General features: G+C 43.6%; 1 protein-coding gene across 1 annotated transcript; it reads left to right on the forward strand.

The window, feature by feature from the left end:
* The first annotated feature begins 945 nt into the window (after window positions 1-945).
* On the forward strand, window positions 946-9,908 carry LMOD2 (leiomodin 2). Its single transcript, XM_043463613.1, has 3 exons — window positions 946-1,369; window positions 7,243-8,586; window positions 9,553-9,908. Exons 1-3 carry the CDS (start codon window positions 1,097-1,099, stop codon window positions 9,577-9,579), a joined length of 1,644 nt encoding a protein of 547 aa, XP_043319548.1. The 5' UTR covers window positions 946-1,096; the 3' UTR covers window positions 9,580-9,908.
* The last annotated feature ends 13,303 nt before the right edge of the window (window positions 9,909-23,211 follow it).

Genomic DNA, 23,211 nt, shown 5'->3' on the forward strand with positions numbered 1-23,211 from the left:
ATACATGTACAGTTCTATATATATACATTTTAACACATGTTCATATATCTGTATGCTAGGATGATATATTTATGAAACCCTGTAAACCGTGTGTGTATTTCATCACATTCATAAAGATGTGGGCAGGTATATAATTTCAAATTAGCATATCTTCAATTTTCAGCCCAGACACAAATCCAGTTGTGGGATTAAGTGAGATAAATGTTTAAAATGCTTAGCACTAGACTGGCGTAGTGTCAGTTCATAATAAATCTTGTCCAATATTGTTATTTGTCTTTTGGGGAGTCTTGTTTGTGAATCAAGTTGTTTACTAATATTCAGGGGTGAAGTGAAGGAAGCCATTTTGTGCAGAGGAGAGAGAGTGCAAAGGCTTCCGCCCTTCTAGCTGTCTGACTTCACTTAATTTCTCAGAGCCTCACTTGCCAAAATCTGTAAAGGAAGATAATTAATGTAAGTCATCTCTCAGGACTTATGATTAGGAAAATTACATACAAGCACTTTATAAACTGCAAAATGCAATGACAATAGAAAATTGCTATATCATTATAACCTTCTGTTCTCATCAATGCAACCCACGATATGTTTTTTAGGAGAACTAGAACAACTACTCTAAAGGCATGTGTAGTCATTTCTCATCCTGGAAGATTATAAGAAGAGAATGTTTTCATGACCATGGTGGTGGTAGTGAGCCATTTTAGAAATACATTTTTACCCTCTTGTTGTTTGAAAACAAAGTAAGAAGCCGGTTACTTCCTATCTGAAGCCCTGTCTGCCTGTCCTCATGAGCCACTAGGCTCAGCTAAATATGTCCCTGGCCAGTATGTGAATAATCCCCACTGGTTTCTGAGACCTCCATCCACCACTGATGTGACATTCTTTGTGTTCAAATGTCTAGCTGACGTCTGATGCTTAAAACAGCCCATGCCTTCACCCCTCTCTACATTGTCACAGCCTGTATCACCGCTCTTAAAAGGCTATCGCAGGCACTCCCAGCACCAGTTGCTAACCAGCCTGCCCACTCTCCTCCCTGCCTGCTGCTGGCTGCCTTGAATGCCTGGTTCCCCAAGCTCCTTGTGGGTCTGACAAAGCAGGGACCATGTCTACCTTTGGCTACAGGAGAGGACTTAGCAAATATGAATCCATCGATGAGGACGAACTCCTGGCTTCCCTGTCAGCTGAGGAGCTGAAGGAGCTAGAGAGGGAGCTGGACGACATTGAACCTGATCACAGCCTCCCGGTGGGGATGAGGCAAAAGAGTCTGACCGAGAAAACCCCCACAGGGACATTCAGCAGAGAGGCGCTGATGGCCTATTGGGAAAAGGAGTCCCAGAAACTCTTGGAGAAGGAGAGGCTGGGGGAGTGTGGAAAGGTAGGCTCTCGGATTTTTTTCCTTAGCTATTCCCAATCCCCCAAACCCGAACCCAGGAAGCTTTTTAATTTTTTCCTAATTTTTCATTCCTCATCACTTTTCTTATAACCCACTTGCACCTGCTATTGAAAATTTTCTCAGGCTGAAATAGTCATCTAACTTTTATGACCACCTAATGGATTATATGAAAGATTCTTAGTTGGGGGGTCCTGCGATCGACAAAGATGGGATCTTCAAGAGGAAAATAATTCACAAGCAAAGTATGGGTTTAGATATTTTGCCAAACAAAAGTCTAATTTGAGTTATAAGTTAAGGATGTGGTATACTTGTTTTATACATATATACATACACACACACACACATATATATATGGCAGTTAAGTAAATGTATATGGCAGCTAAGTAAATTTATTTTCTTCTATAAAGACAATAGTGGGTAATCTGTTGCTGGACTGTGATGGTGGCTACAATAAAACTAATTCCTTTTTCCAACACCAAGAAACATGGGGTGGTGAGTAATATTTGGGGCTGAGAGTCAGGGCACCTTATTTCTAATCCCTGTTCTGCCCTGAAGTTGTAAGACCTTGAACAGAGAGTCACTTCTGCAGAGTTCTCTTTCATATCAATGGAGGGTGTTCTTCAGACACCATTTTGAGATTTTTATGTTAAAGACTTTCCTAAGAAAATGCATGTGTGCTTAGGAAAGTCTAAGAAATTTTGCATAGAATTTCAAAATGATGGCACACATCCTGAAACCCTTCCAAGGCTCCAGGTTAAGCATCCCTGCAAGGATGACTTCTAAGATTCCTTCCTATTTTATAATGGTGATTCTGAGACCAGAAAATGCATTTCTATTAGAGGTCAGGTCTGTTAAGTTCTTGTTCTCTGCCCAGTAAATAGTTAATTTGAATTTGTCAAATAAATCATTCACAGAAGGAAGTTCAAAAGACTAAGCTCTGAAAATATAGTTATGGCAATAAGAATATCAAAATAATATATTCCTGAATTTGTGGAAGAACACTGGTCAGGAGCAATAGTTTAAAACCTGTGTGCTCTACTGGAATCATCTAAGATCAAAATGGCCTGAAGCCAATGGCAAGACTTTCATAGTACTAATCCAGGAACTGTTAGATGATCTTGATGATAGAGTGTGTGGGCCACATTTGTAGCAAGATATGTGTGAGTTTTGTCCATGTCAATCATTGCAGAATGGGCCATCAGAATCAGGCCAGGGCTCGCCAAGGCCACAGTGGTGACCTGCCCTGAGGGTCTGAAGGTGGGTGGTGAGAAGGAAGAATACACAAAATGGGCCAGGATTTGGGTTGGTCAATTATTCCACAAACATAAGGTCTTTTTTTTTTTTTTGATGTGGAAATGTGTGTCCAAAATCTGGTCACATATAGGAAGTATCACATTTTCCTAACAGTTCTTAAAGATTTTTCCCTAATAAAAAAAGATTAAAACTGCCTCATAATGTCCAGGACAGACAGCCATTGGAGTGATCACCCAACAAAGGCATTTTAATGTCATGACGTCTTGAGATGAGTGGAAAGCAAAGGACAAAGCCTGTTGTCAGCTGTTGATGAAACCCACCTGCTCCTGCCAAAGGTTTTGCTGATCTCTGAGCCCTGCCAATGGCTTATCAGCTCCATTAGAGAGGCTGTGTGTTGATGAACTTTGATTCCTTTCTCAGCTAGTTAACTTTTCTCTCGCTCCTCTTTCCCTGCTGGCAAGGTGTCTCTAGAGTCACAAGGAGTGCTGAGCAGAAGTTTGCCAGTGGAGGGTGTCAATCCATTTCAACTCCAGGAAAAAGCTCAGAGCAGCTGACTGGTGGGTGGGGTGGAGGGGGGTGGTGATGGTGTAAGTGAAGAGCAGCCCGGTGTAGACCATGAGGAGGAGATGAGGGGTCATGCTTATCAGGCTACTGTTGGCTCTGTAAATATTTATGAGAATCATCTCCAACACCTATTGAATGACAGCTTCTGTCCACCTGACTCCCACAAACTTATCCTGCATTAAACATCTCCAAGAGGCCTTGGAGACCCAAAGGTCCATCTCCCTGAGCTTGAGCATCTGCTGGGTGTCAGGCATAGGTGCCAATAAGTACATTCACATCACTTCACTGAACTCGCACCTTCTGGATGTAAAAAGTGAAACCGGGAGAGGTTAAGAAACTCATTTGAGATTAACAGCTTCTAGCTGAAATTCAAACCCAGTCCTGTTGGCACAAAGACTGCGATTCTCAGAATGTGGGTACGTCGGCATCACCTGGGACCTTCCAACTCATTCTAGGACTCCCCCAGACCAGCCGAATGAAGAACTCTGGGGTGGGGCCCAGCACTGTGCAGCTTCACCAGCCCTCCCGGTGCTTTTGACATACTCTGTGGTTGGAGAACCGCTCAACCCTACTGCAGCTTCCTTGAGACCTTCTATGCCAGAGATTTAGCGATTTGTCTAAAATCAGCCAGCTCTTTTTGAGCCTTCCCTGCTGGCTCAGTGGTAAAGAATCTGCCTGCCAAGGCAGGAGACACGGATTCGATCCCTGAGTGGGGAAGATCCTCTGGAGAAGGAAATGGCAACCCACTCCAGTATTCTTGCGTGGAAAATTCCATGGACAGAGGAGCCTGGTGGGCTACAGTCCATGGGGTCGCAAAGAGGAGGACAAGACTTGGTGACTAACACAACAAAGAAAATCAGCTCTTTATGGGTAGAACCAGAACCAGAATGGGAAACCATGCTTACTGCCTCCTTCTTCATATAATGGTGCCAGGGAAGTAATGAGGAGAAATGGTTGGCCACCCTCTTTTTGTTGTCTTATTTATTCCCTGAGTGTACCCATATTCGCTTCTCCCTATCACCCCCTTCAGTGCCTTAAGCCTCACTGCCTCACCCCACCCCCGACCTTCCCAACCCCATTCTTGCAAGTGTTAGTCAACTGTGTCCGACTCTTTGTGAGCCCATGGACTGTAGCCCACCAGGCTCCTCTGTCCATGGGGATTCTCCTGGCAAGAATACTAAAGCGGTTGCCATTCCCTTCTTCAAGGGATCTTCCCAACCCAGGGATCAAACCCAAGTTTTGTGCATTGCAGTCAGATTCTTTACCATCTGAGCCATCAGGGAAGCCCTTGCAGGGATCTGGGTTAACTCCAGAGCAGTTGCAGATAGGTGATCTGGAATACTGCAGTCAGTCCAAACGCGGGAATAATTTTGAAAGTGGGCAATGAATGTTTTAACATCATTCTTCCTCCTTCTCTGGATACTTTTCTCCCTTCTGCTGTTCTTCTCTGAGATATCCCCCAACTAGTCTGGGACTGTGTAGATTTTAGAATGCAAAACTCTGTTTCCTGGGATACCTTTCAGCCCCGGGCAAACCAGGACAATCAATCTCCTTCCTCCCACCCACGCCATCTGTACTATTCTCCAAGACCTCCCCTGACTTAGAGGCTGTTACGCTGTCCTGTACTTAGTCACTCAGTTGTGTCCGACTCTTCGTGACCTCATGGACTGTAGCCCCCCAGGCTTCTCTGTCCATGGAATTCTCCAGGCAAGAATACTAGAGTGGGTTGCCATGCCCTCCACCAAGGGGATCTTCCCAATCCAGGGATCGGACCCAGGGCTCCTGAATTGCAGATGGATTTTTTACCAACTGAGTCACCAGGGAAGCCTGAGGCTGTTAACCAATGTCAATTTAGAGCCATTCAGTTATCAAATTTTACCGAATTCCCTACTACCTGCTGAGCACTGCGTGAGGTGAGAACAGACATGATCCTTTTGTCACCCTGCAGACAGTCTTTTGGGAGAAAAAGACAAATAATTAAAGAGGTACTTTATTGGAGGAGTTACAGCATCATGGGATCACATCACAAAGATAATTTGAGGAGGTGTCAAAGAAGGCTTTCTGGAGGAAATGTCACTGAGATGTCACAGGACAACTCATTGCTGGATAAGAGTTTCGGATATGATCTCTGCAAATATATTTAAGGGAAAAAACACCTCTTGCCAGATAAAGCCTAAAGGTCTTTGAAAAACTAGAAGAGTACCATTTAACAGTGGTGTGACAGGGAGTACACCTTGAATTTCGAGACAGGCCTCTTTCCTCCAAATACTGAAACAGCTAAACACACACACACACACACACAGTGTCACTCTCCCTCCTGCTCCTGAACAAGTGAGTAAATTAAGACTGGACAAGCCATCCCAGGAGTGGCTGACCCCTTCCCCAGGCCATCACTTGGTGCCTGCCACTCCAAACAAGCGGATAACTGGAGGCTATTTCGTGACAGCAACTGGGCAAACAAACTTGGAGACCAGTGCAGTGTTTTCCAAAGCTCATTCCACGTGCCTTGGGCAGCAGGAGGCTGGGGTCAAAAACATTCCCATGTAGGAGGAAGAATTCTGGCTCTGGGGACAGGAAAGGGTCTCCAGGCTTTAGAGAAACTAAAGGGCTAAAAAGATAGCATTAGGGAAAATGGGACTCTGTCAGCAATTGCCAGATTTTTATTTTATCAGAAAAGATATCGAGGAAAAGAAAAAAGGGGGGGGGGGTTCAGCTGAACTTCTCAGTACAAAGTCTTGTAAACAGGAAAGACCAAGATGAAGTGAAATTGTGTTTGCCTGAAAGTCTTTCATAATTGATACCTGGTAAATAATTTAAGACCATCAGGTTGAGGCAGTGGCTTGCTTCAAGATTTTTCTACTGTTCTCTGCTGTTCCACATGATGGTTGAAATGTAGTTAGTGCCAAAGGCAATTATCTTTCCCACATCATGTCTTCTGAAGTCCCATCTCATTTAATCCTGTGATAACATGAGATTTCAAGCTGATTTGCTGCAAAGGGTGAGTTTCTGCATAGAGATGGGTTTTGACCTGCTCCCTCGGTTTCTTTCCCCAGAAAAAGACAGAGACAGCCTCAGCTTCCAGGTGGTGTGGTCTCTGAGACCCCGTGCCAAGCTCTACTTAGAGGGAGGTGCCCAGCCTCTGTAAGCACGGACATAGGACATGGCAGAGGGCTCTGGGCTCCTGTCACAGAGACTGTAGGAGGCAGACTGGGGGAAGAATTTCTGAACATTAAGAAAGGGAACCCAAGGATTTCCCTGATGGTTCAGTGGTTAAGACTTCGCCTTTCAATACAGAAGGTGTGACTTTGATCCCTGGTCAGGAAGCTAATATCCCACATGACTCAGGGCCAAAAAGCCAAAACACAAAGCAGAAGAAATAACAGAACAAAATTCGACATGAAGACTTTTTAAAAATGATCCCCTCAAAAAAAAAAATCTTAAAGAAAAGAAAGGGAACTCATAAATGTGTTATGTAATTTGTTGTCATTTGTATGTTGGGATGGAGAAATAAGGAAGGACAGAAGGGTGATTTCCCCAAGGGACGGCTGAATCTGCTAAACGGTAAGTGGACTAGAAGTCGTCCTTCAGGAGAGGGGGTTAAGAGAATAAAAATGTTATCAAGGGTTTTCCAGAGCAGAAGCTCCCACTTATTTGTTAAAAACTGGCAAAATGATGGCAAACTCTTATTCCATAAACTGAATTCTGGATATTTATTTTGCAGAATACAAAAAAATTCTGCAGAATACAGAAAAAGCTGGTGAAAGTTATGCAAGGAAATGTCATCCCTGGTCACCTGAACTAGGAAGATTAGTAGCTGGAGACGAACTTTTTATTCTTAGAAAGTTTTGTCTTACTTGCTTGTGTGTTACTTTTTAAAGAATTTATTCAGATATAATTGGCATATCACATTGTGTGAGTTTTAGAGCAACCACGTGATGATCTGGTACATGTATATATGGCAAAACCGTGTGTTACTTTCGTAAAATTTAATAATGCACTTAAAACGGCAAACTTCATGAGGATACTCTGCTCTTTAGGTTGCAGAAGAGGACAAAGAGGAGAGTGAGGAAGAGCTTGTCTTTACAGAATGTAACAGTGAGGTTTCTGAGGATGTGTACACGGAAGAGGAGGACGAGGACGAGGACGAGGAGGACAGCGAAGGAGAGGAAAGAACAGGTGCGAAGGAGGAAGGGATGAACGGATCTGTGCATTCCGATAGTGTCCATTCTGACAACGCGAGGCCAAAGACATTTACAAGTCAAATCGAAAACATCCATCTGACTAACGGCCACAGCGGAAGGAACACGGAGTCTCCCCCGGCTGCCATTCACCCCTGCGGGAACCCCACAGTGATCGAGGATGCTCTGGAAAAGATTAGAAACAACGACCCCGACACCACGGAAGTCAATCTGAACAACATCGAGAACATCACTTCGCAGACCCTCGCCCGCTTCGCCGAGGCCCTCAAGGCCAACACGGTGGTGAAGGCCTTCAGCCTGGCCAACACGCGCGCCGACGACAGCGCGGCCACGGCCATCGCGGACATGCTGCGGGTCAACCGGCACATCACCAGCGTCAACATCGAGTCCAACTTCATCACGGGCAAGGGCATCCTGGCCATCATGAGGGCGCTGCAGCACAACAGCGTGCTCACCGAGCTGCGCTTCCACAACCAGAGGCACATCATGGGCAGCCAGGTGGAGATGGAGATCGTCAAGCTGCTGAGGGAGAACACCACGCTTCTGAGGCTGGGCTACCACTTCGAGCTGCCAGGACCAAGAATGAGCATGACCAGCCTCTTGACCAGAAACATGGATAAGCAGCGGCAGAAGCGGATGCAGGAGCAGAAACAGCAGGAGGGGTACGACGGAGGAGCCAACCTTAGGACCAAAGTCTGGCGGAGGGGCACGCCAGGCTCTTCACCGTACGCATCTCCCAAGCACTCCCCCTGGTCTTCCCCCAAACTCCCCAAGAAAGTCCAAACTGTGAGGAGCCGTCCTCCGTCTCCGGCGGCCCCGCCCCCGCCCCCGCCCCCTCCCCCACCCCCACCGCCACCCCCCCTTGCTCCCCAAAGGCTGCCACCCCCACCTCCGCCTCCCCCGCCTCCGCCCCCAGAGAAGAAGCTCATCACCCGCAACATCGCGGAAGTCATCAAACAGCAGGAGAGCGCCCAGCGGGCCTTACAAAACGGACAGAAAAAGAAAAAAGGGAAAAAGGCTAAGAAACAGCCAAACAATATCCTAAAGGAAATTAAAAATTCCCTGAGGTCGGTGCAGGAGAAGAAAATGGAAGACAGTTCCCGACCGTCTACCCCACAGAGATCAGCTCATGAGAATCTCATGGAAGCTATTCGGGGAAGCAGCATAAAACAGCTAAGGCGGGTAAGTAACCCAAGGGCAGACTGGGGCGAGCACCTAGCGTAGGAGTCAGCCTCCACCGCACTCGGGTACCAAATCACCTCTCTAACACTTTTCAGTATAGGCCAGAGCAGGCTGCCAAATCTGGAGTATCAAGAGCAGGTCACTTGAGAGAGCACATTTCTGTTTGAGAGATGTGCTTGGTCCACCTTCTTGGCATCTCAGTCTTTTGAGGGCCAGGCTCACCTTAAGACATTTCAACCTAAAAAAAAAAACCCAATTTCTTTAATAAGAAATCAGGGTATATCTCTCCAAAACAGATTCATCAGTTGACAAAAATTTTACCACCGAGTTGCAAGTGACTGAACTTCCCTGGTGTCTCAGAGTGTTAAAGCATCTGCCTGCGATGCAGGAGACACGGGTTCGATCCCTGGGTCCAGAAGATCCTCTGGAGAAGGAAATGCCAACCCACTCCAGTATTCTTGCCTGGAGAATCCCTCTGGATGGAGGAGCCTGGTAGGCTACAGTCCACGGGGTCACAAAGAGGCAGACACGACTGAGAGACTTCACTTTCTTTTCTTTCTTTCTTGCAAGTGATTTAACACCTAATTTATAATAAAAAAATTTGAATATCACCCAGCAATAATCTGGGTTTCCCAGGTGGCACTTGTGATAAAGAACACACCTGCCAATGTAAGAGAGGTAAGAGACCACTTGGGTTCAATCCCTGGGGAAGATCCCCTGGAGAAGGGCATGGCAACCCACTCCAGTATTTTTGCCTGGAGAATCCCATGGACAGAGGAACCTGGTGGACCAACAGAACATAGAGTCTCAAAGAGTTGGACACAACTGAAGCAACTTAGCACACATGCACTCACAGCAATCTGAGTTCTTTCTAGAAAATACTGCTAAAGTCATACTGGACAGATTTTTTTTTCCACTTTATCATTTTCATTGTTTTTATTGAAAGAGAATCCCCTATTTTTGTAGGTGGAAGTTCCAGAAGCTCTGCGATAAAAGCCTGAATTTTAGAAGAGGATGCAGAATTATTCAGTTGGTATTAGATAAAATGTATTGTGAGATGTTTCTAAAATACCTTCTTCAATTGGAGATGTTCTCTGACTTTAAAAATAGCCTCACCCATTAATTCCAAACAGAATGTTAAGAAACTACCAGCATGTTTCTTCTGTAAATATTAAAATAAACTTCTTTTTTATGTCATGAGATTTGTATTGACAAGAAGCAGTTTACTTAAACATGCTCTGGATGTGTTGGTAACTCTGAGCTATAATGAGTTCATGAAATGTGCTGTTATTTTTGTAATCCTAATAAATTTGGATTGAAGATTTTTGGGTTTTTTTAAGCAAACTAATATTCAGAGCTCTCTCTAAAGGTCTGAAATCAAGGACCTTCTTAAAGGTCTTTTTGGTAGTGAGATACCAATAAAAGCTTGGGAAAAGACCCAACTTGACCATTGTCATCCTAGAGGCATGAATATTGGACCCATGATGTCAACTGACACTCCCCCATTCCCAACGACACCCAGAAGTCGTTCAGTCATTTATAATTAAAGTTAACTATCTCTGGAAAAAATGGCAAATTAGAAAGTTTCTTGGTAGAGATGAAACAAGTGCGAAGGGAACACCCGGAAGATAGGCCCCCTGCATTCAGAGCTGTCTTGAGGGTAATGCTAAAGAGTCACCACTCAGGTCTCCTTTGAGCTCTTGCTGTGATAAGCTTCAGTTTAGTGCAGCGGTCCCCAGCCTTTCTGGGACCAGGGACTGATTTCATGTGAGACAATTTTTCCATGGAAGGGGGTGGGAGAGGGGAAGATGGTTTCCAGATGATTACAGAACATTACATGTATTATGTACTTTATTTCTATTATTATTACATCAGCTCCACCTCAGATCATCAGGCATTATATCCTGGAGGTTGGGGATTTTGAGTTTAGTGCATCTCTGTGCTCTGCCTACATAGTGGTGATGTCAGCGTCCACTACGTACATCCACGGACAAGGGCACATGCATTTGCAATCATCCTACCCCATCTCTCTTTCATTCAAGAAAGATCTGGGTTTTCAGATAAGAGAAAGATCTGTCAGAGATTACCTTCATTCCACCTGGTGCTGCACTCCAGCTTATGAAAGCTACAAATCTCCTCTAAAGTCCTTCGTATTGTCTTTGATTAGCAATGTTTCCTTTGTGTCCTACAGAGTATGACAGAGGTCCTGGTGAGCTCTTGGGTCACCCATTTAATAATTATTTCCTGACTTTGTGTGGGGAGTGACTGACATTTTTCTGAACTAAGTTGTATACTTTTCACAACAACTTTAAAAGGTGCTCTTCCTATTTAATCCACGAGGAAACCCAGGTTCAGAGGGGCTGGGGATGCATGGGAGACTGTTTCAGAAGCCCATGCATGCTCCTTCTGCATCACTGCATGTCTCTGCTTCCGTCTGAACTCAGAGTCCTAAGGCTTAGGAGGACAGTGGGAATGTCAGTTTCCTTTAGCAGTGACTTCAGTATTTTACCCCTTTTCATGAGTGTTCACAATCGTGCTCATTGCTGTTGTGCAAAAAAAAAAAGCTAAAATATAGGTTTTTAAAAGGCAAGCATGGGTGTGTGTGTGAGGGGGATTGTGAATTAGCACAGAAAGCCAAGACTGACCTTCCTTTCCCCTGACCTGTGTGTGCATGAGAACAGGGCTCTTCTGAATGTGAAGAGCTTTCAGCTCCACCATGACGAAGCAAAGGAGTAAATGGTTGCTGATAAATAGATCCTTTGATAAAACCATGTATAAATCCCAGAAAAAAGGGGGTGTGCAGAGCTAAGAGGAAGAGGTTAGTTCCCGCACTGCCAGGAGATGCTAGGCTGTGGGGACTGGCTAGGCCTTCTCACCAGACAAGAGTGTTTGGGAGACAAATATCTCCTCCTTCAGATTTTTGCCTTGCTGGAAATTTTTGGGCTTCGGGAGAGAGAAGCATGCACTGATAAGGCACTTAACAAAATGGATCCCCATACTCAACCTACAAAACATTGTAAAGCCCCTAATAAGGCAAGTATGATAAAGTCAGACACTAAGTTGGCATATTTTTCGTTCAAGGAAAGCCCTTTTAGAATGTGATTTCAGAAGACAGCACTGGAGCCAGGCAAGGTGTCATGACTCTTCAGCACAGAACAGGAATCCCAAGTTCATCGTTCCTGCAAACTCACAGAGCTGGTATGAAAGCTAGCTAGTTCATCCCCTATAAAGAGCGCTCAGCTCACTGGGAGAGGGGCTGTCCAAGACCAGATGAAGTGTTTAGACCATGATTTATATCTGCACATTAATCTCTTAAAGTACACCTCATCCTGGTTGAAACAGGGACAGAATGCTGAGTCTCACTCTGCGTCTGGAGCCCTGCTGCCACAGGTATTCAATAACTCAGTGTCAGCAGGATCATGATTTAATACCTGCCCTGATGTAGTTGCTCCAAGTAAGGGAGAGGAAGAGGTGAAAACAGACTGCAGTGCGTGTATTGAGAGGCACCGCAGACAGGGGTAAATTGATATGTTCTTGAAAAGACCTCAACTACTTCCTTTCGTGAGAAGTTTGCACTGTCTTTCTTTGTTTCTCTGAAGTTTGGAAGGTGGGGTTTTGTTTTCATCAGTCGTCAAATAGTAGATGTAAAAGTAAAGACCTGACCTAAGAATTACAAAACTCAGAAATATGGTACTGGTACCGAGGCATTGCTGCTGCTGCTGCTAAGTCGCTTCAGTCGTGTCTGACTCTGTGCGACCCCATAGACGGCAGCCCACCAGGCTCCCCTGTCCCTGGGATTCTCCAGGCAAAAACACTGGAGTGGGTTGCCCTTTCCTTCTCCAATGCATGAAAGTGAAAAGTGAAAGTGAAGTTGCTCTGTTGTGTCCCACTCTTAGTGACCCATGGACTGAACTTTCACAATTGTTCTCTGAGTGCCTGCCATGTTCCAAATACTTCTGGACACTGAGGATGTGCAGTGAACAAAGGAGATAAAACTGCCTGTCTTCATGTCACTTACAAGTCTAGGGGAGGGAGCTGACACCATTCCTTCAGGCATCATGTGTCTATCAGGTGCCTCCTGTGGATGAGGCTCTCTGCTTGATGCTGGGGAGACCAACTGAATTAGAAAGTGTCTTTCACTTCCAAAGCGTGAGGATCCTCGTTCCTTCCAGAATTTGCAGTAGGTATAGAGTCCTTTGTGAGCACTGAGGAAGCCTAATGTTCTAAAACTGGTGTTAGCGAATTTCTATAAAGGGCCAGAGATAGTTAAGATACTGTATAACATATTTAAACAGTTTAGACTCTGTGGGCCACTTGTTCTCTGTCACAACTACTCAACCCTGCCATTGTAGGGTGAAAACAGCTACAGATAATATGCAAATGAATGAGCATGTCTGTATTCTAATACAACTTATTTGCAGGCACTAGAATTCAAATTTCATGTAATTTTCATGTGCTGCTCATATTCTTCTTTTGATCATTTTTTCAACCATTAAAAAATGTTAAAACTGTCTTTAGTCTGCAGACTGGACAGTAGAAGTGTTGAATGGGTTTGACTTGTGAGCCAGCCACTGTTTACCATAGACCCTTGACCATAAGCAGATAAGGGGTCAAGAAAAGCTTCTCAAGGAAGGTGACATTTGTTTTAGAATTTAAAAGAATGGAGAAGACGCCAGGCTGAAAAAGGAATCAAATGGTAGGGATGATGAATGAGGAGAGACATTTAAGCTTGAGAGAAAAGGGTATTACAGAAAATAGAAAATCATAGGGTTAATGTCATTCTATAAAAAGCAAGAATTTGGTGAAGAGTTAATATTTCAGTCTTTCTTCTAGTATTGATAGGTTTTGTGGATTAAGAATAGTCCTAGTATTTAGTTTCCATATGGTCTTTAACAAAAGTAATATGTGATCATTAAGACAAATTAGAATATACAGATAAGGCAATAAACATAAAAATCTCCACAATCTCACCAATGCAGAATTACTGACAACCTTTAGTGTACATCCTTTTAGACCCTTCTTAATGCATATTTGCTGCTGCTGCTATTTAAACACACATAAAACTTACATACCATCACATAACCTACTGTATTTTATTTAAGCAGTTTTAATAACTTGGATATTTAGGTGATTTTGATTAGACTGCTGATTTGGAATTTGGTTTGTTCCAACTTATCTTTTTGAGTCATTCTGACTTTTAACTTTTCTGAAAAGCCCTCAGAAGAAATGACTGACTGAAAAAAATCACAGCTGAGAAGCCATCCCCCAGTTAGACAAGGGTTTGTGAGTACACCATCATTATGGTACACCAAAGCTGGAAATTAGGTTTCAACCAAACTGTCATGTTTACCAGCTTTCTCTCAGTCAAATTATATGCCTATCTGAACCACAGAGGCATGCCTTGGTAAGACAAATTTCCAAAATTCAATAAAATTTTCTATGTCTGAATAAAAAGGCTGGAAGGGTTTAAGGGCCACAATAGTCTGCCCTGAACAACTCAGTTCAGTTCAGTTCAGCTCAGTTCAGTCGCTCAGTCGTGTCTGACTCTTTGTGACCCCATGAACCGCAGCACACCAGGCCTCCCTGTCCATCACCAATACCCGGAGCTTACTCAAACCCATGTCCATCGAGTCGGTGATGCCATCCAACCATCTCATCCTCTGTCATCCCCTTCTCCTCCTGCTTCCAATCCCTCCCAGCATCAGGGTCTTTTCCAATGAGTCAGCTTCGCATGAGGTGGCCAAAGTACTGGAGTTTCAGCTTCAGCATCAGTCTTTCCAATGATCATCCAGGACTGATCTCCTGTAGAGGGACTGGTTGGATCTCCTTGCAGTCCAAGGGACTCTCAAGAGTCTTCTCCAACACCATAGTTCAAAAGCATCAATCCTTTGGCGCTCAGCTTTCTTCACAGTCCAACTCTCACATCCATACATGACCACTGGAAAAACCATAGCTGTGACCAGATGGACCTTTGTTGGCAAAGTAATGTCTTTGCTTTTTAATATGCTGTCTAGGTTGGTCATAGCTTTCCTTCCAAGGAGTAAGCGTCTTTTAATTTCATGGCTGCAATCACCATCTGCAGTGATTTTGGAGCCCAAAAAAATAAAGTCTGACACTGCTTCCACTGTTTTCCCATCTATTTCCCATGAAGTGATGGGACCAGATGCCATGATCTTCGTTTTCTGAATGTTGAGCTTTAAGCCAACTTTTTCACTCTCCTCTTTCACTTTCATCAAGAGGCTCTTTAGTTCCTCTTCACTTTCTGCCATTAGGGTGGTGTCATCCACATGTCTGAGGTTATTGATATTTCTCTCGGCAGTCTTGATTCCAGCTTGTGCTTCTTCCAGACGAGAGTTTCTCATGATGTACTCTGCATATAAGTTAAACAAGCAGGGTGACAATATACAGCCTTAATGTACTCCTTTTCCTATTTGGAATCAGTCTGTTGTTCCATGTCCAGTTCTAACTGTTGCTTCCTGACCTGCATACAGGTTTCTCAAGAGGCAGGTCAGATGGTGTGGTATTCCCATCTCCTTCAGAATTTTCCACAGTTTATTGTGATCCACACAGTCAAAGGCTTTGGCATAGTCAATAAAGCAGAAATAGATGTTTTTCTGGAACATTCTCTTGCTTTTTTGATGATCCAGCGGATGTTGGCAATTTGATCTCTGGTTCCTCTGCCTTTTCTAAAACCAGCTTGAATATCTGGAAGTTCACGGTTCACGTATTGCTGAAGCCTGGCTTGGAGAATTTTGAGCATTACTTTACTAGCATGTGAGATGGGTGCAATTGGGCGGTAGTTTGAACATTCTTTGGGATTGCCTTTCTTAGGGACTGGAATGACAACTGACCTTTTCCAGTCCTGTGGCCACTGCTGAGTTTTCCAAATTTGCTGGCCTATTGAGTGCAGCACTGTCACAGCATCATCTTTTAGGATTTGAAATAGCTCAACTGGAATTCCATCACCTCCACTAGCTTTGTTCATAGTGATGCTTTCTAAGGCCCACTTGACTTGACATTCCAGGATGTCTGGCTCTAGGTGAGTGATCACACCATCGTGATTATCTGGGTCATGAAGATCTTTTTTGTACAGTTCTTCTGTGTATGCTTGCCACCTCTTCTTAATATCTTCTGCTTCTGTTAGGTCCATACCATTTCTGTCCTTTTTTCTGCCCATCTTTGCATGATATGTTCACTTGGTATCTCTAATTTTCTTGAAGAGATCTCTAGTCTTTCCCATTCTGTTGTTTTCCTCTGTTTCTTTGCAGTGATCACTGAGGAAGGCCTTCTTATCTCTCCTGGCTATTCTTTAGAACTCTGCATTCAAATGGGAATATCTTTCCTTTTCTCCTTTGCCTTTCGCTTCTCTTCTTTTCACAGCTATTTGTAAGGCCTCCTCAGACAACCGTTTTGCTTTTTTGCATTTCTTTTCCATGGGGATGGTCTTGATTGATCCCTGTCTCCTGTACAATGTCACGAACCTCTGTCCATAGTTCATCAGGAACTCTGTCTATCAGATATAGTCCCTTAAATCTATTTCTCACTTCCACTGTATAGTCATAAGGGATTTGATTTAGGTCATACCTGGATGGTCTAGTTGTTTTTCCTACTTTCTTCAATTTAAGTCTAATTTGGCAATAAGGAGTTCATGATCTGATAATGGGGATTCATTCTGAGGGTCATGGCAAGCATCAAAGAATTTCAAAAAGCATGACATGATATTTATACAGCTTTGCAAAAATATGGCTTTGGCTGCTTGATATGAAGAGCTGACTCATTGGAAAAGACCGTGATGTTAGGAAAGATTGAGGGCAGGAGATGAGGGCAACAGAAGATAAGATGGTTGGATGGCATCATTGACTCAATTGACATGAATTTGAACAAAGAGGTAGCGAAGACAAGGAAGCCTGGCATGGCAGTCCATGGGGTTGCAGAGAGTTGAACATAACTGAGCAACTGAACAACAGCAACTGAGAGAAGAATGGAGTCAGTGAGGCCCAGGCTGGTGGTAAGAAGACCAGTAAGGAGACCACTGCAATGATGTAGAAATGAAGTAATGCAGACAGCATTACTGTGGACACTGTGTAGGTGTAAGACATCAGAACAGATAAAGCAGACACTGGGAAAGCACGTGCTCCACAGAATTTAGTGACTGATTAGATGAAGGGAGGCAGGAGGCAATAGAAGAGAGGTGTCCAGGTTCACACATCCAGGCTGGGCCATTTGGGTGGATAGTCGTGCCACAACATGAGAGAACAGGATACAGCAAGTATCGGAGGAAGAAGATCCATTCAGTTTTAAACAGTGTTGTGTCTGAGGTACCTGTCCATTTGAAAGTAGTGATCATGGGGAGGGTAGGTTTGTGCTGGGAATAAGGATTTCAGGGATTGAGTATGAGTAGCACTTAAAGATGGGGGTTTGGATGAGGTGACTCCGAGAAAAGGTCGGAGGCTGAGTATGTCTAAAGAAAAACCAGAGGAGAGTCAGGTGGCAAAGCAGAGAGTTGCACTAAGGAAGGGCCAGTTGGCAGCACAAAACGCCTCGGTGGGTTCCTGAGCTCAAAGGTGTTCACTCGAACTGGTGCTCTTGGAGGGAGCACGTCCATGGGAGCTGTGAAGATGGACATCAGGTTGGAGGGGTAGAGTGCGATAACTCTATCATGAGGATGACAACTGTATCACAATGCTTCAGAAAATGGATATGCTCCTCTTGAGGAGGGTCAGAGCATCCACAAACCTCAGGACTAAAAGGCACATATTCCTGGTATGTCATTATATTATATTGTATTATACATTTTGGGTTGGTCAAAAAGTTCATTTGGGTTTTTCTGTACCTTCTTATGGAAAAATTCAAAGGAACATTTTTGGCCAACCAGATGTATTTACATACACAAGTATTTACTATAATTTTTACTTGATGTGAGAAAATCTTATTTATATATAATATTTACATACTTAAATATAAATACATATATATATTATGTACATATTTTTCCTCATGTCAAATAAAAGTGACATATGTATGTGCATATGATGTGATGTGACGTTAGTCGCTCAGTCATGTCCGACTCTTTGTGACCCTGTGGATTGTAGCCCGCCAGGCTCCTCTGTCCTTGGGATTTTCCAGGCAAGAATACTGAAGTGGCTAGCTATTGCTTTCTCCAGGGTATCTCCCCAACCTGGGAACTGAAGCCTGGTCTCCCACAATGCAGGCACATTCTTTACCATCTGAGCCACCAGTGAGGACTGTATGTGCCATATACATGTATTTAATAGTCAAAATAAAGTTAACTGGAAACCTCAGTGCACCTCCATGACAGTCGAAAGATTTCTGAGAATTCCTGGGATGCAGGGGTAGGGGCTAGAGGCTTATCTGCTCATGGTTGTCTCTGGCTCCATGCACCAAGCATGCATCTTGCAAACCTATGGTTGCCTGGCTCTATTTCAGTCAACAATGACCTAATGTGACAATGAACCTGTGACATTCAGCCCTCTTTCTTGGTTTCCACAGGCTCGACATTACATGAAAATTTGGGAAATGAAGGAGAGGTTGTTATTACAGTGACACAGTGACTTCAAACCAAGCATAAGATGTTATAACAGTAACAGAGGGACTAACTCCCTATTGGAGAATTTTTTCCCCCACTAACATTTTATTACAAAATAATAGTCTGTATTTTATTGTTAGTTTATCACTCCTTCTTCTCTCATGATTAGTCTTCATTACTATCCTCCTAAGTCACTCCTGGGAGTTCCAAGTTCTTTTCATTCTGTTTTACACAGCAAATTCAACTCTCTTCAACCCCTGTCAAAGAGCAGCTCCAGTTTATGTTTGCATATGCAAACTGGTCAGAGTGGGGCAGATTAGAAGAAGCTTTAATTTAACAAGAGTTTCCCTCAGGTTATGGCCATGCATAGAATTTCTCCTCTTAAAAATGTCATATCCTCTCCTGGACCACCATTAAAACCTTTGAGGAGTCACTCACAATCTCTTATCTGGATTGTTGCTTCAGAACTGGTTTCTTCCTAAACAATTGTTTCCTAACTGGTTTCTCTGTCTCCATTCTCCCTCACCCATTTTTTCTCTACTTGCTTAGGTGACATTTTTCCCAAATGCAATTCTGATCACATTAGTCATCTGCTTGAAATTCTTCCATGATAACCCACATTCTACAGAATAAAGCTCAGCTCCCTTGGCCTGGCAAATGTGGCCCTGCTGATCTTTCATCCTCATCTGGAGGCAGGCAGTAGATGGGGCCCCTGAGGGTAAAGTGATTGGCGACTCATTCCCTGTGGACCAAAATTCCAAGACAAGAAAAGCAGGACAATTAAAATTGGGCCCTACCCAGACCACGTATTTCTCATTCTCCAAGTCAGGAGACCTCCCCTACTACACAGACTCAGGAAAGCTCCTTAGAGACCAAAATGAGAGTGGTGTCAAGGGATGCTCTACCCATAGGCCTTTGTGGTAGAATTCATCTTGGCTAAGAGTTGTGTGTGAACTCATGGGAGGATCTTGAGATACACCAAATATGGACTGTGACTCAGACAAACCAAAAGGATTGGCCAAAGGAAACCCGGAAGAAATGCCCCACAAAAGTAGTTCAAACTGCCAAAAGGGTGCAACTCAGCAACTCTCCTCTCTTTATTTACACATACTATACTTCTTTTTTCTACTAATAAATACTTTTACTGTTTCACTATGTGTATGTTAGTTGCTCAGTCATGTCCAACTCTTTGCAATCCTATGGACTGTAGCCCTCCAGGCTCCTCTGTCCGAGGATTTTTTCCAGGCAAGAACACTGGAGTGGGTTGCCATTCCCTTCTCCAGGGGATCTTCCTGAACCAGGGATCAAACCCGTGTCTCCTGCATTGCAGGAAGATTCTTTACCATCTGAGCCATCAGCGACTACTTTCCGTCTTTGTGGGAATTCTTTTCTGCAAAGCCGAAGGGCCAGGTGCCCTGTCACAGACCACCGGCCTAGTGGTTAGGATCTGGTACTCTCGCCGCCATGACTCAGCCTCAATCTCTGCCTGGGAACCCAAGCCCAGCCTCAAGTCACTGCAGACTGAGACCACCCGAGATCAATCTGTCCTCATGCTCCCTGTGCTTAAGCCACACTGAGCAACGTGCAGTTCACTCAATCAGTGATGCCACCTCTTGACACACACCTTTAACAGACCATCGACCTGCCTGGGATTCCCTTCCCACTCTCTACATCTGGGGACCGTCTACTCATTCTTCAGAAGACCTTGAAAGATGAGTCACTTATTGCACCAAGGAGATGGGGAATGGGGCATCTTTCAAAGGAGATCTATTCTTTTCCACACTCTCCCTGGGTGACCTCATCCAAAGTCTCATCTTTAAATTCCACTCTTACCACATGATGCCCAAATTCTTACCTCCAGCACAGATACCACACTTATGATTATAAATCCACTCTTTTAAAAGAACAGGCACCCCAAACATAGTGTATGTAAGGCTGAACTCATCTTCTTCCTCCATCATCTGCTCCTCTTGTATTCTACATTCCACAGTCTCATAAAACATCTTGCCTTGCATTATATATGCTATCTGTGTAGATGTCTTAATCTTTCTGCTCACCTATTGGATTCTATATCCTAGAGATCAGGGACTTTATCTTATCTTCATTGCTCATAAACAGCAAGCACTCAATACATATGAATTGGTGGAGATGGTTAGCTGCTCAACAATGAAGAGACAGTGTGATCGAATCCCCTCGCCATTCCTCCCCAGGTGGCTAAAGGGTGATGAGGAACCAAACATGATAGTGGTTGAGAAACGAAGTTTAGAGGCAAGATTTATCCCAGGGTCTATGACAGGGTGGGGCCTCTCTGGTGGCTCAGTGGTAAAGAATCTGCCTGCCAATGCAGGAGACTCAGGTTCGATCCCCGAGTAGGAAAGATCCCCTAGAGAAAGAAATGGCAACCTACTCCAGTACTGTTGCCTGGAAAATCCCATAGACAGAGAAATGTGGCTTGCTATAGCCCATGGGATCACAAAGAGTTGGACTGAGTGACCAAACCACTATGACCACTCATGACAGGGCAGGACCTACATGTGGAGGCTAAGGAGCTCCAAGGAGGGCATCTCTAGGGAGCAGCCAATGGTAGGCTGTCCCTCTGTGTGCATGGCAGGGCCAGAGCTCTAAGAATATCTGAATCCACTCCTGCTGGCTCTCTCCCCTCAAAGCCTCACTCCACCCCTTCTCCCATGAGATCTGGGATCTGTGCTCAGGATGCAGTCATGAGTGTTTGGGTGAGCCAAGGACTGACAACTGTAAAACAAAAGTTTTGTTCTATAAATAAACCATCCTGAGGTCAAATTTGTATAATCCTTAATCCCCTAACATTGAACTCATTAGACAAATTCGCACTTCGAAGCTGAAGTCTTTACTTTGATCTATTATCTGCTTGTTCATTGGCTATTCTGCACTAATTTTCAGATGACTAATCACTTGTCTCAGATTGAAACCTTGTGTAATTAGCCATGTAGGCTTTATGACAAGTTCAGCAGCTTCTTAACAACATGACTTATGGTTATATGTTTAGAAGTTTTAAAAATTAGGTATGTATTTGGAAAGTCTGGTCATCTCTGATCAAAATCCTGTTATCAGTAGCACCAACTGTTAAATTTTCTCTCTTCCTGAATGAAATCTCAGTTGATCCATCTGTGTAGTCATTGTTGTGTAGTTGTTAAGTCGTGTCTCACTCTTTTGCATCCCCATGGACTGTAGCCCACCAGGCTCCTCTGTCCATGGGATTTTCCAAGCAGGAATACTGGAGTGGATAGCCATTTATGTCTCCAGAGGATCTTCCTGACCCAGGGATCTGAACCTGCATCTCCTGCATTGCAGGTGGATTCTTTACCTCTGAGCCACCAGTGAAGTACATAAATACAAAAATGATCTAAAATCAGTCTCAGGTTACAATGGGGAAGTTGCCCTTCCTGCATTTCTCAAGCATTAATTCCCATCCAGCTTGGGGCTGGGTGGCAGCCGCACTTAACATACACGTGTCTGTTTGTCATAGCTTTGATTCCAAGGAGCAAGCATCTTTCAATTTTGTGACTGCTATCACTGTCACAAGCAGTGATATGGAGCCCAGGAAAATGAAATCAGTCACTGCTTCCACTTTTTTCCCTTCTGTTTGCCATGAAGTGATGGGACCAGATGCCATGACTTTTGTTTTTCTGACGTTGAGTTTTAAGCCAACCTTTTCACTCTCTTCTTTCACTCTTGTCAAGAGTTTAGTTCCTCTTTACTTTCTGCCTTTAGAGTGGTATCTAAGATTGTTCGTAGTTCCCCCAGCAGTTTTGATTCCAGTTTGTGATTCATCCAGCCTGGCATTTCACATGATGTGTGTGTGTGTGTGTGTGTGTGAGTAGCTTCTGTTGTGTCCAACTCTTTGCAACCCTATGGACCGACAAAGGTCCATATAGTCAAAGCTATGGTTTTTCCAGTAGTCATGTATGAATGTGAGAGTTGGACCCTAAGGAAGGCTGAGCACTGATGCTTTCAAATCGTGGTGTTGGAGAAAACTCTTGAGGGTCTCTTTGACTACAAGAAGATCAGACCAATCAATCTTAACAGAAATCAATCCTGAATATTCATTGGAAGAACTGATGCTGAAGCTCCAATACTTTGGCCCCCTGATGTGAAAAGCTGACTCATTGGAAAAACTCTGATGCTGGGAAAGATTGATGGCAAAAGGAGAAGGGGGCAGCAGTACCTGAGATGGTTAGATAGCATCACTGACTCAATGGACATGAATTTGAGCAAATTCCAGGAAATAATGGAGGGCAGAGGAGCCTGGTGTGCTACAGTCCATGGGGTTGCAAAGAGTCAGACATGACGTAGCAACTGAACAATTGCAATGTATATAGAATAGATAACCAGTACAGACCTACTGTATAGCACAGATAATTTTACTCAATATAGTTCTGTGTAATAGCCTATATGGGATAAGACTCTAAAAAAGACTGTGTAGATAGATAGATAGATAGACAGATAGATAGATAGATAGATATAGGTATGTAACAGATTCACTTTGCTATACACTTGAAGTAACACATTGTGGATCAACTATACCCCAATAAAAATAAAAAAAAATTTTAACGTAAAAAAAAAAAAATAACATGCACGTGAACCAATAATCCAACAAATGGCAGTCAGAGAAACTCTTTACATTGGAGAAAAATTGGGAAAATTAAGCTTTTATTTATTTTGACATTTAAAGGAAGTGTCAGAGGGAAAATACATTCACTTGTATGTATTTGTGACTGTCTTTCTGGCAATTATACTTTAATCTGTGGCTCTTGCTTTATCATTGTTTCCAGTTGGGGGATACAGAATATGCAGGAGACCAGCAGAAAGCTGAAAATAACACAGTCAGGAGGAGCAAGATCATACTCTCCAATGCATATATTTATTTTTCTCTGAATGCTGCCAAGACTTTTCAGTGACTCTTCTCTGAGACACTTGTAGGAAATATAACAAGTGTAACAAGAATCTTGACCATCAAAACTTATGGGGATGGTATCCATGCTTTTACCCCCAGAATCTGTCATCAATATTAATAAAATTTGTTTTTAAAAATGTGAATT

Source organism: Cervus canadensis, chromosome 3 (genome assembly GCF_019320065.1).
Source record: "Cervus canadensis isolate Bull #8, Minnesota chromosome 3, ASM1932006v1, whole genome shotgun sequence".
NCBI lineage: Eukaryota > Metazoa > Chordata > Mammalia > Artiodactyla > Cervidae > Cervus > Cervus canadensis.

Coding starts and splice junctions, on each gene's coding strand:
- LMOD2 (XM_043463613.1), top strand. CDS start 1,097: ATGTCTACCTTTGGCTACAGGAGAGGACTTAGCAAATATGAATCCATC. Junction 1,370..7,242: donor GGCTGGGGGAGTGTGGAAAG/GTAGGCTCTCGG, acceptor TCTGCTCTTTAG/GTTGCAGAAGAGGACAAAGA. Junction 8,587..9,552: donor GCATAAAACAGCTAAGGCGG/GTAAGTAACCCA, acceptor CTATTTTTGTAG/GTGGAAGTTCCAGAAGCTCT.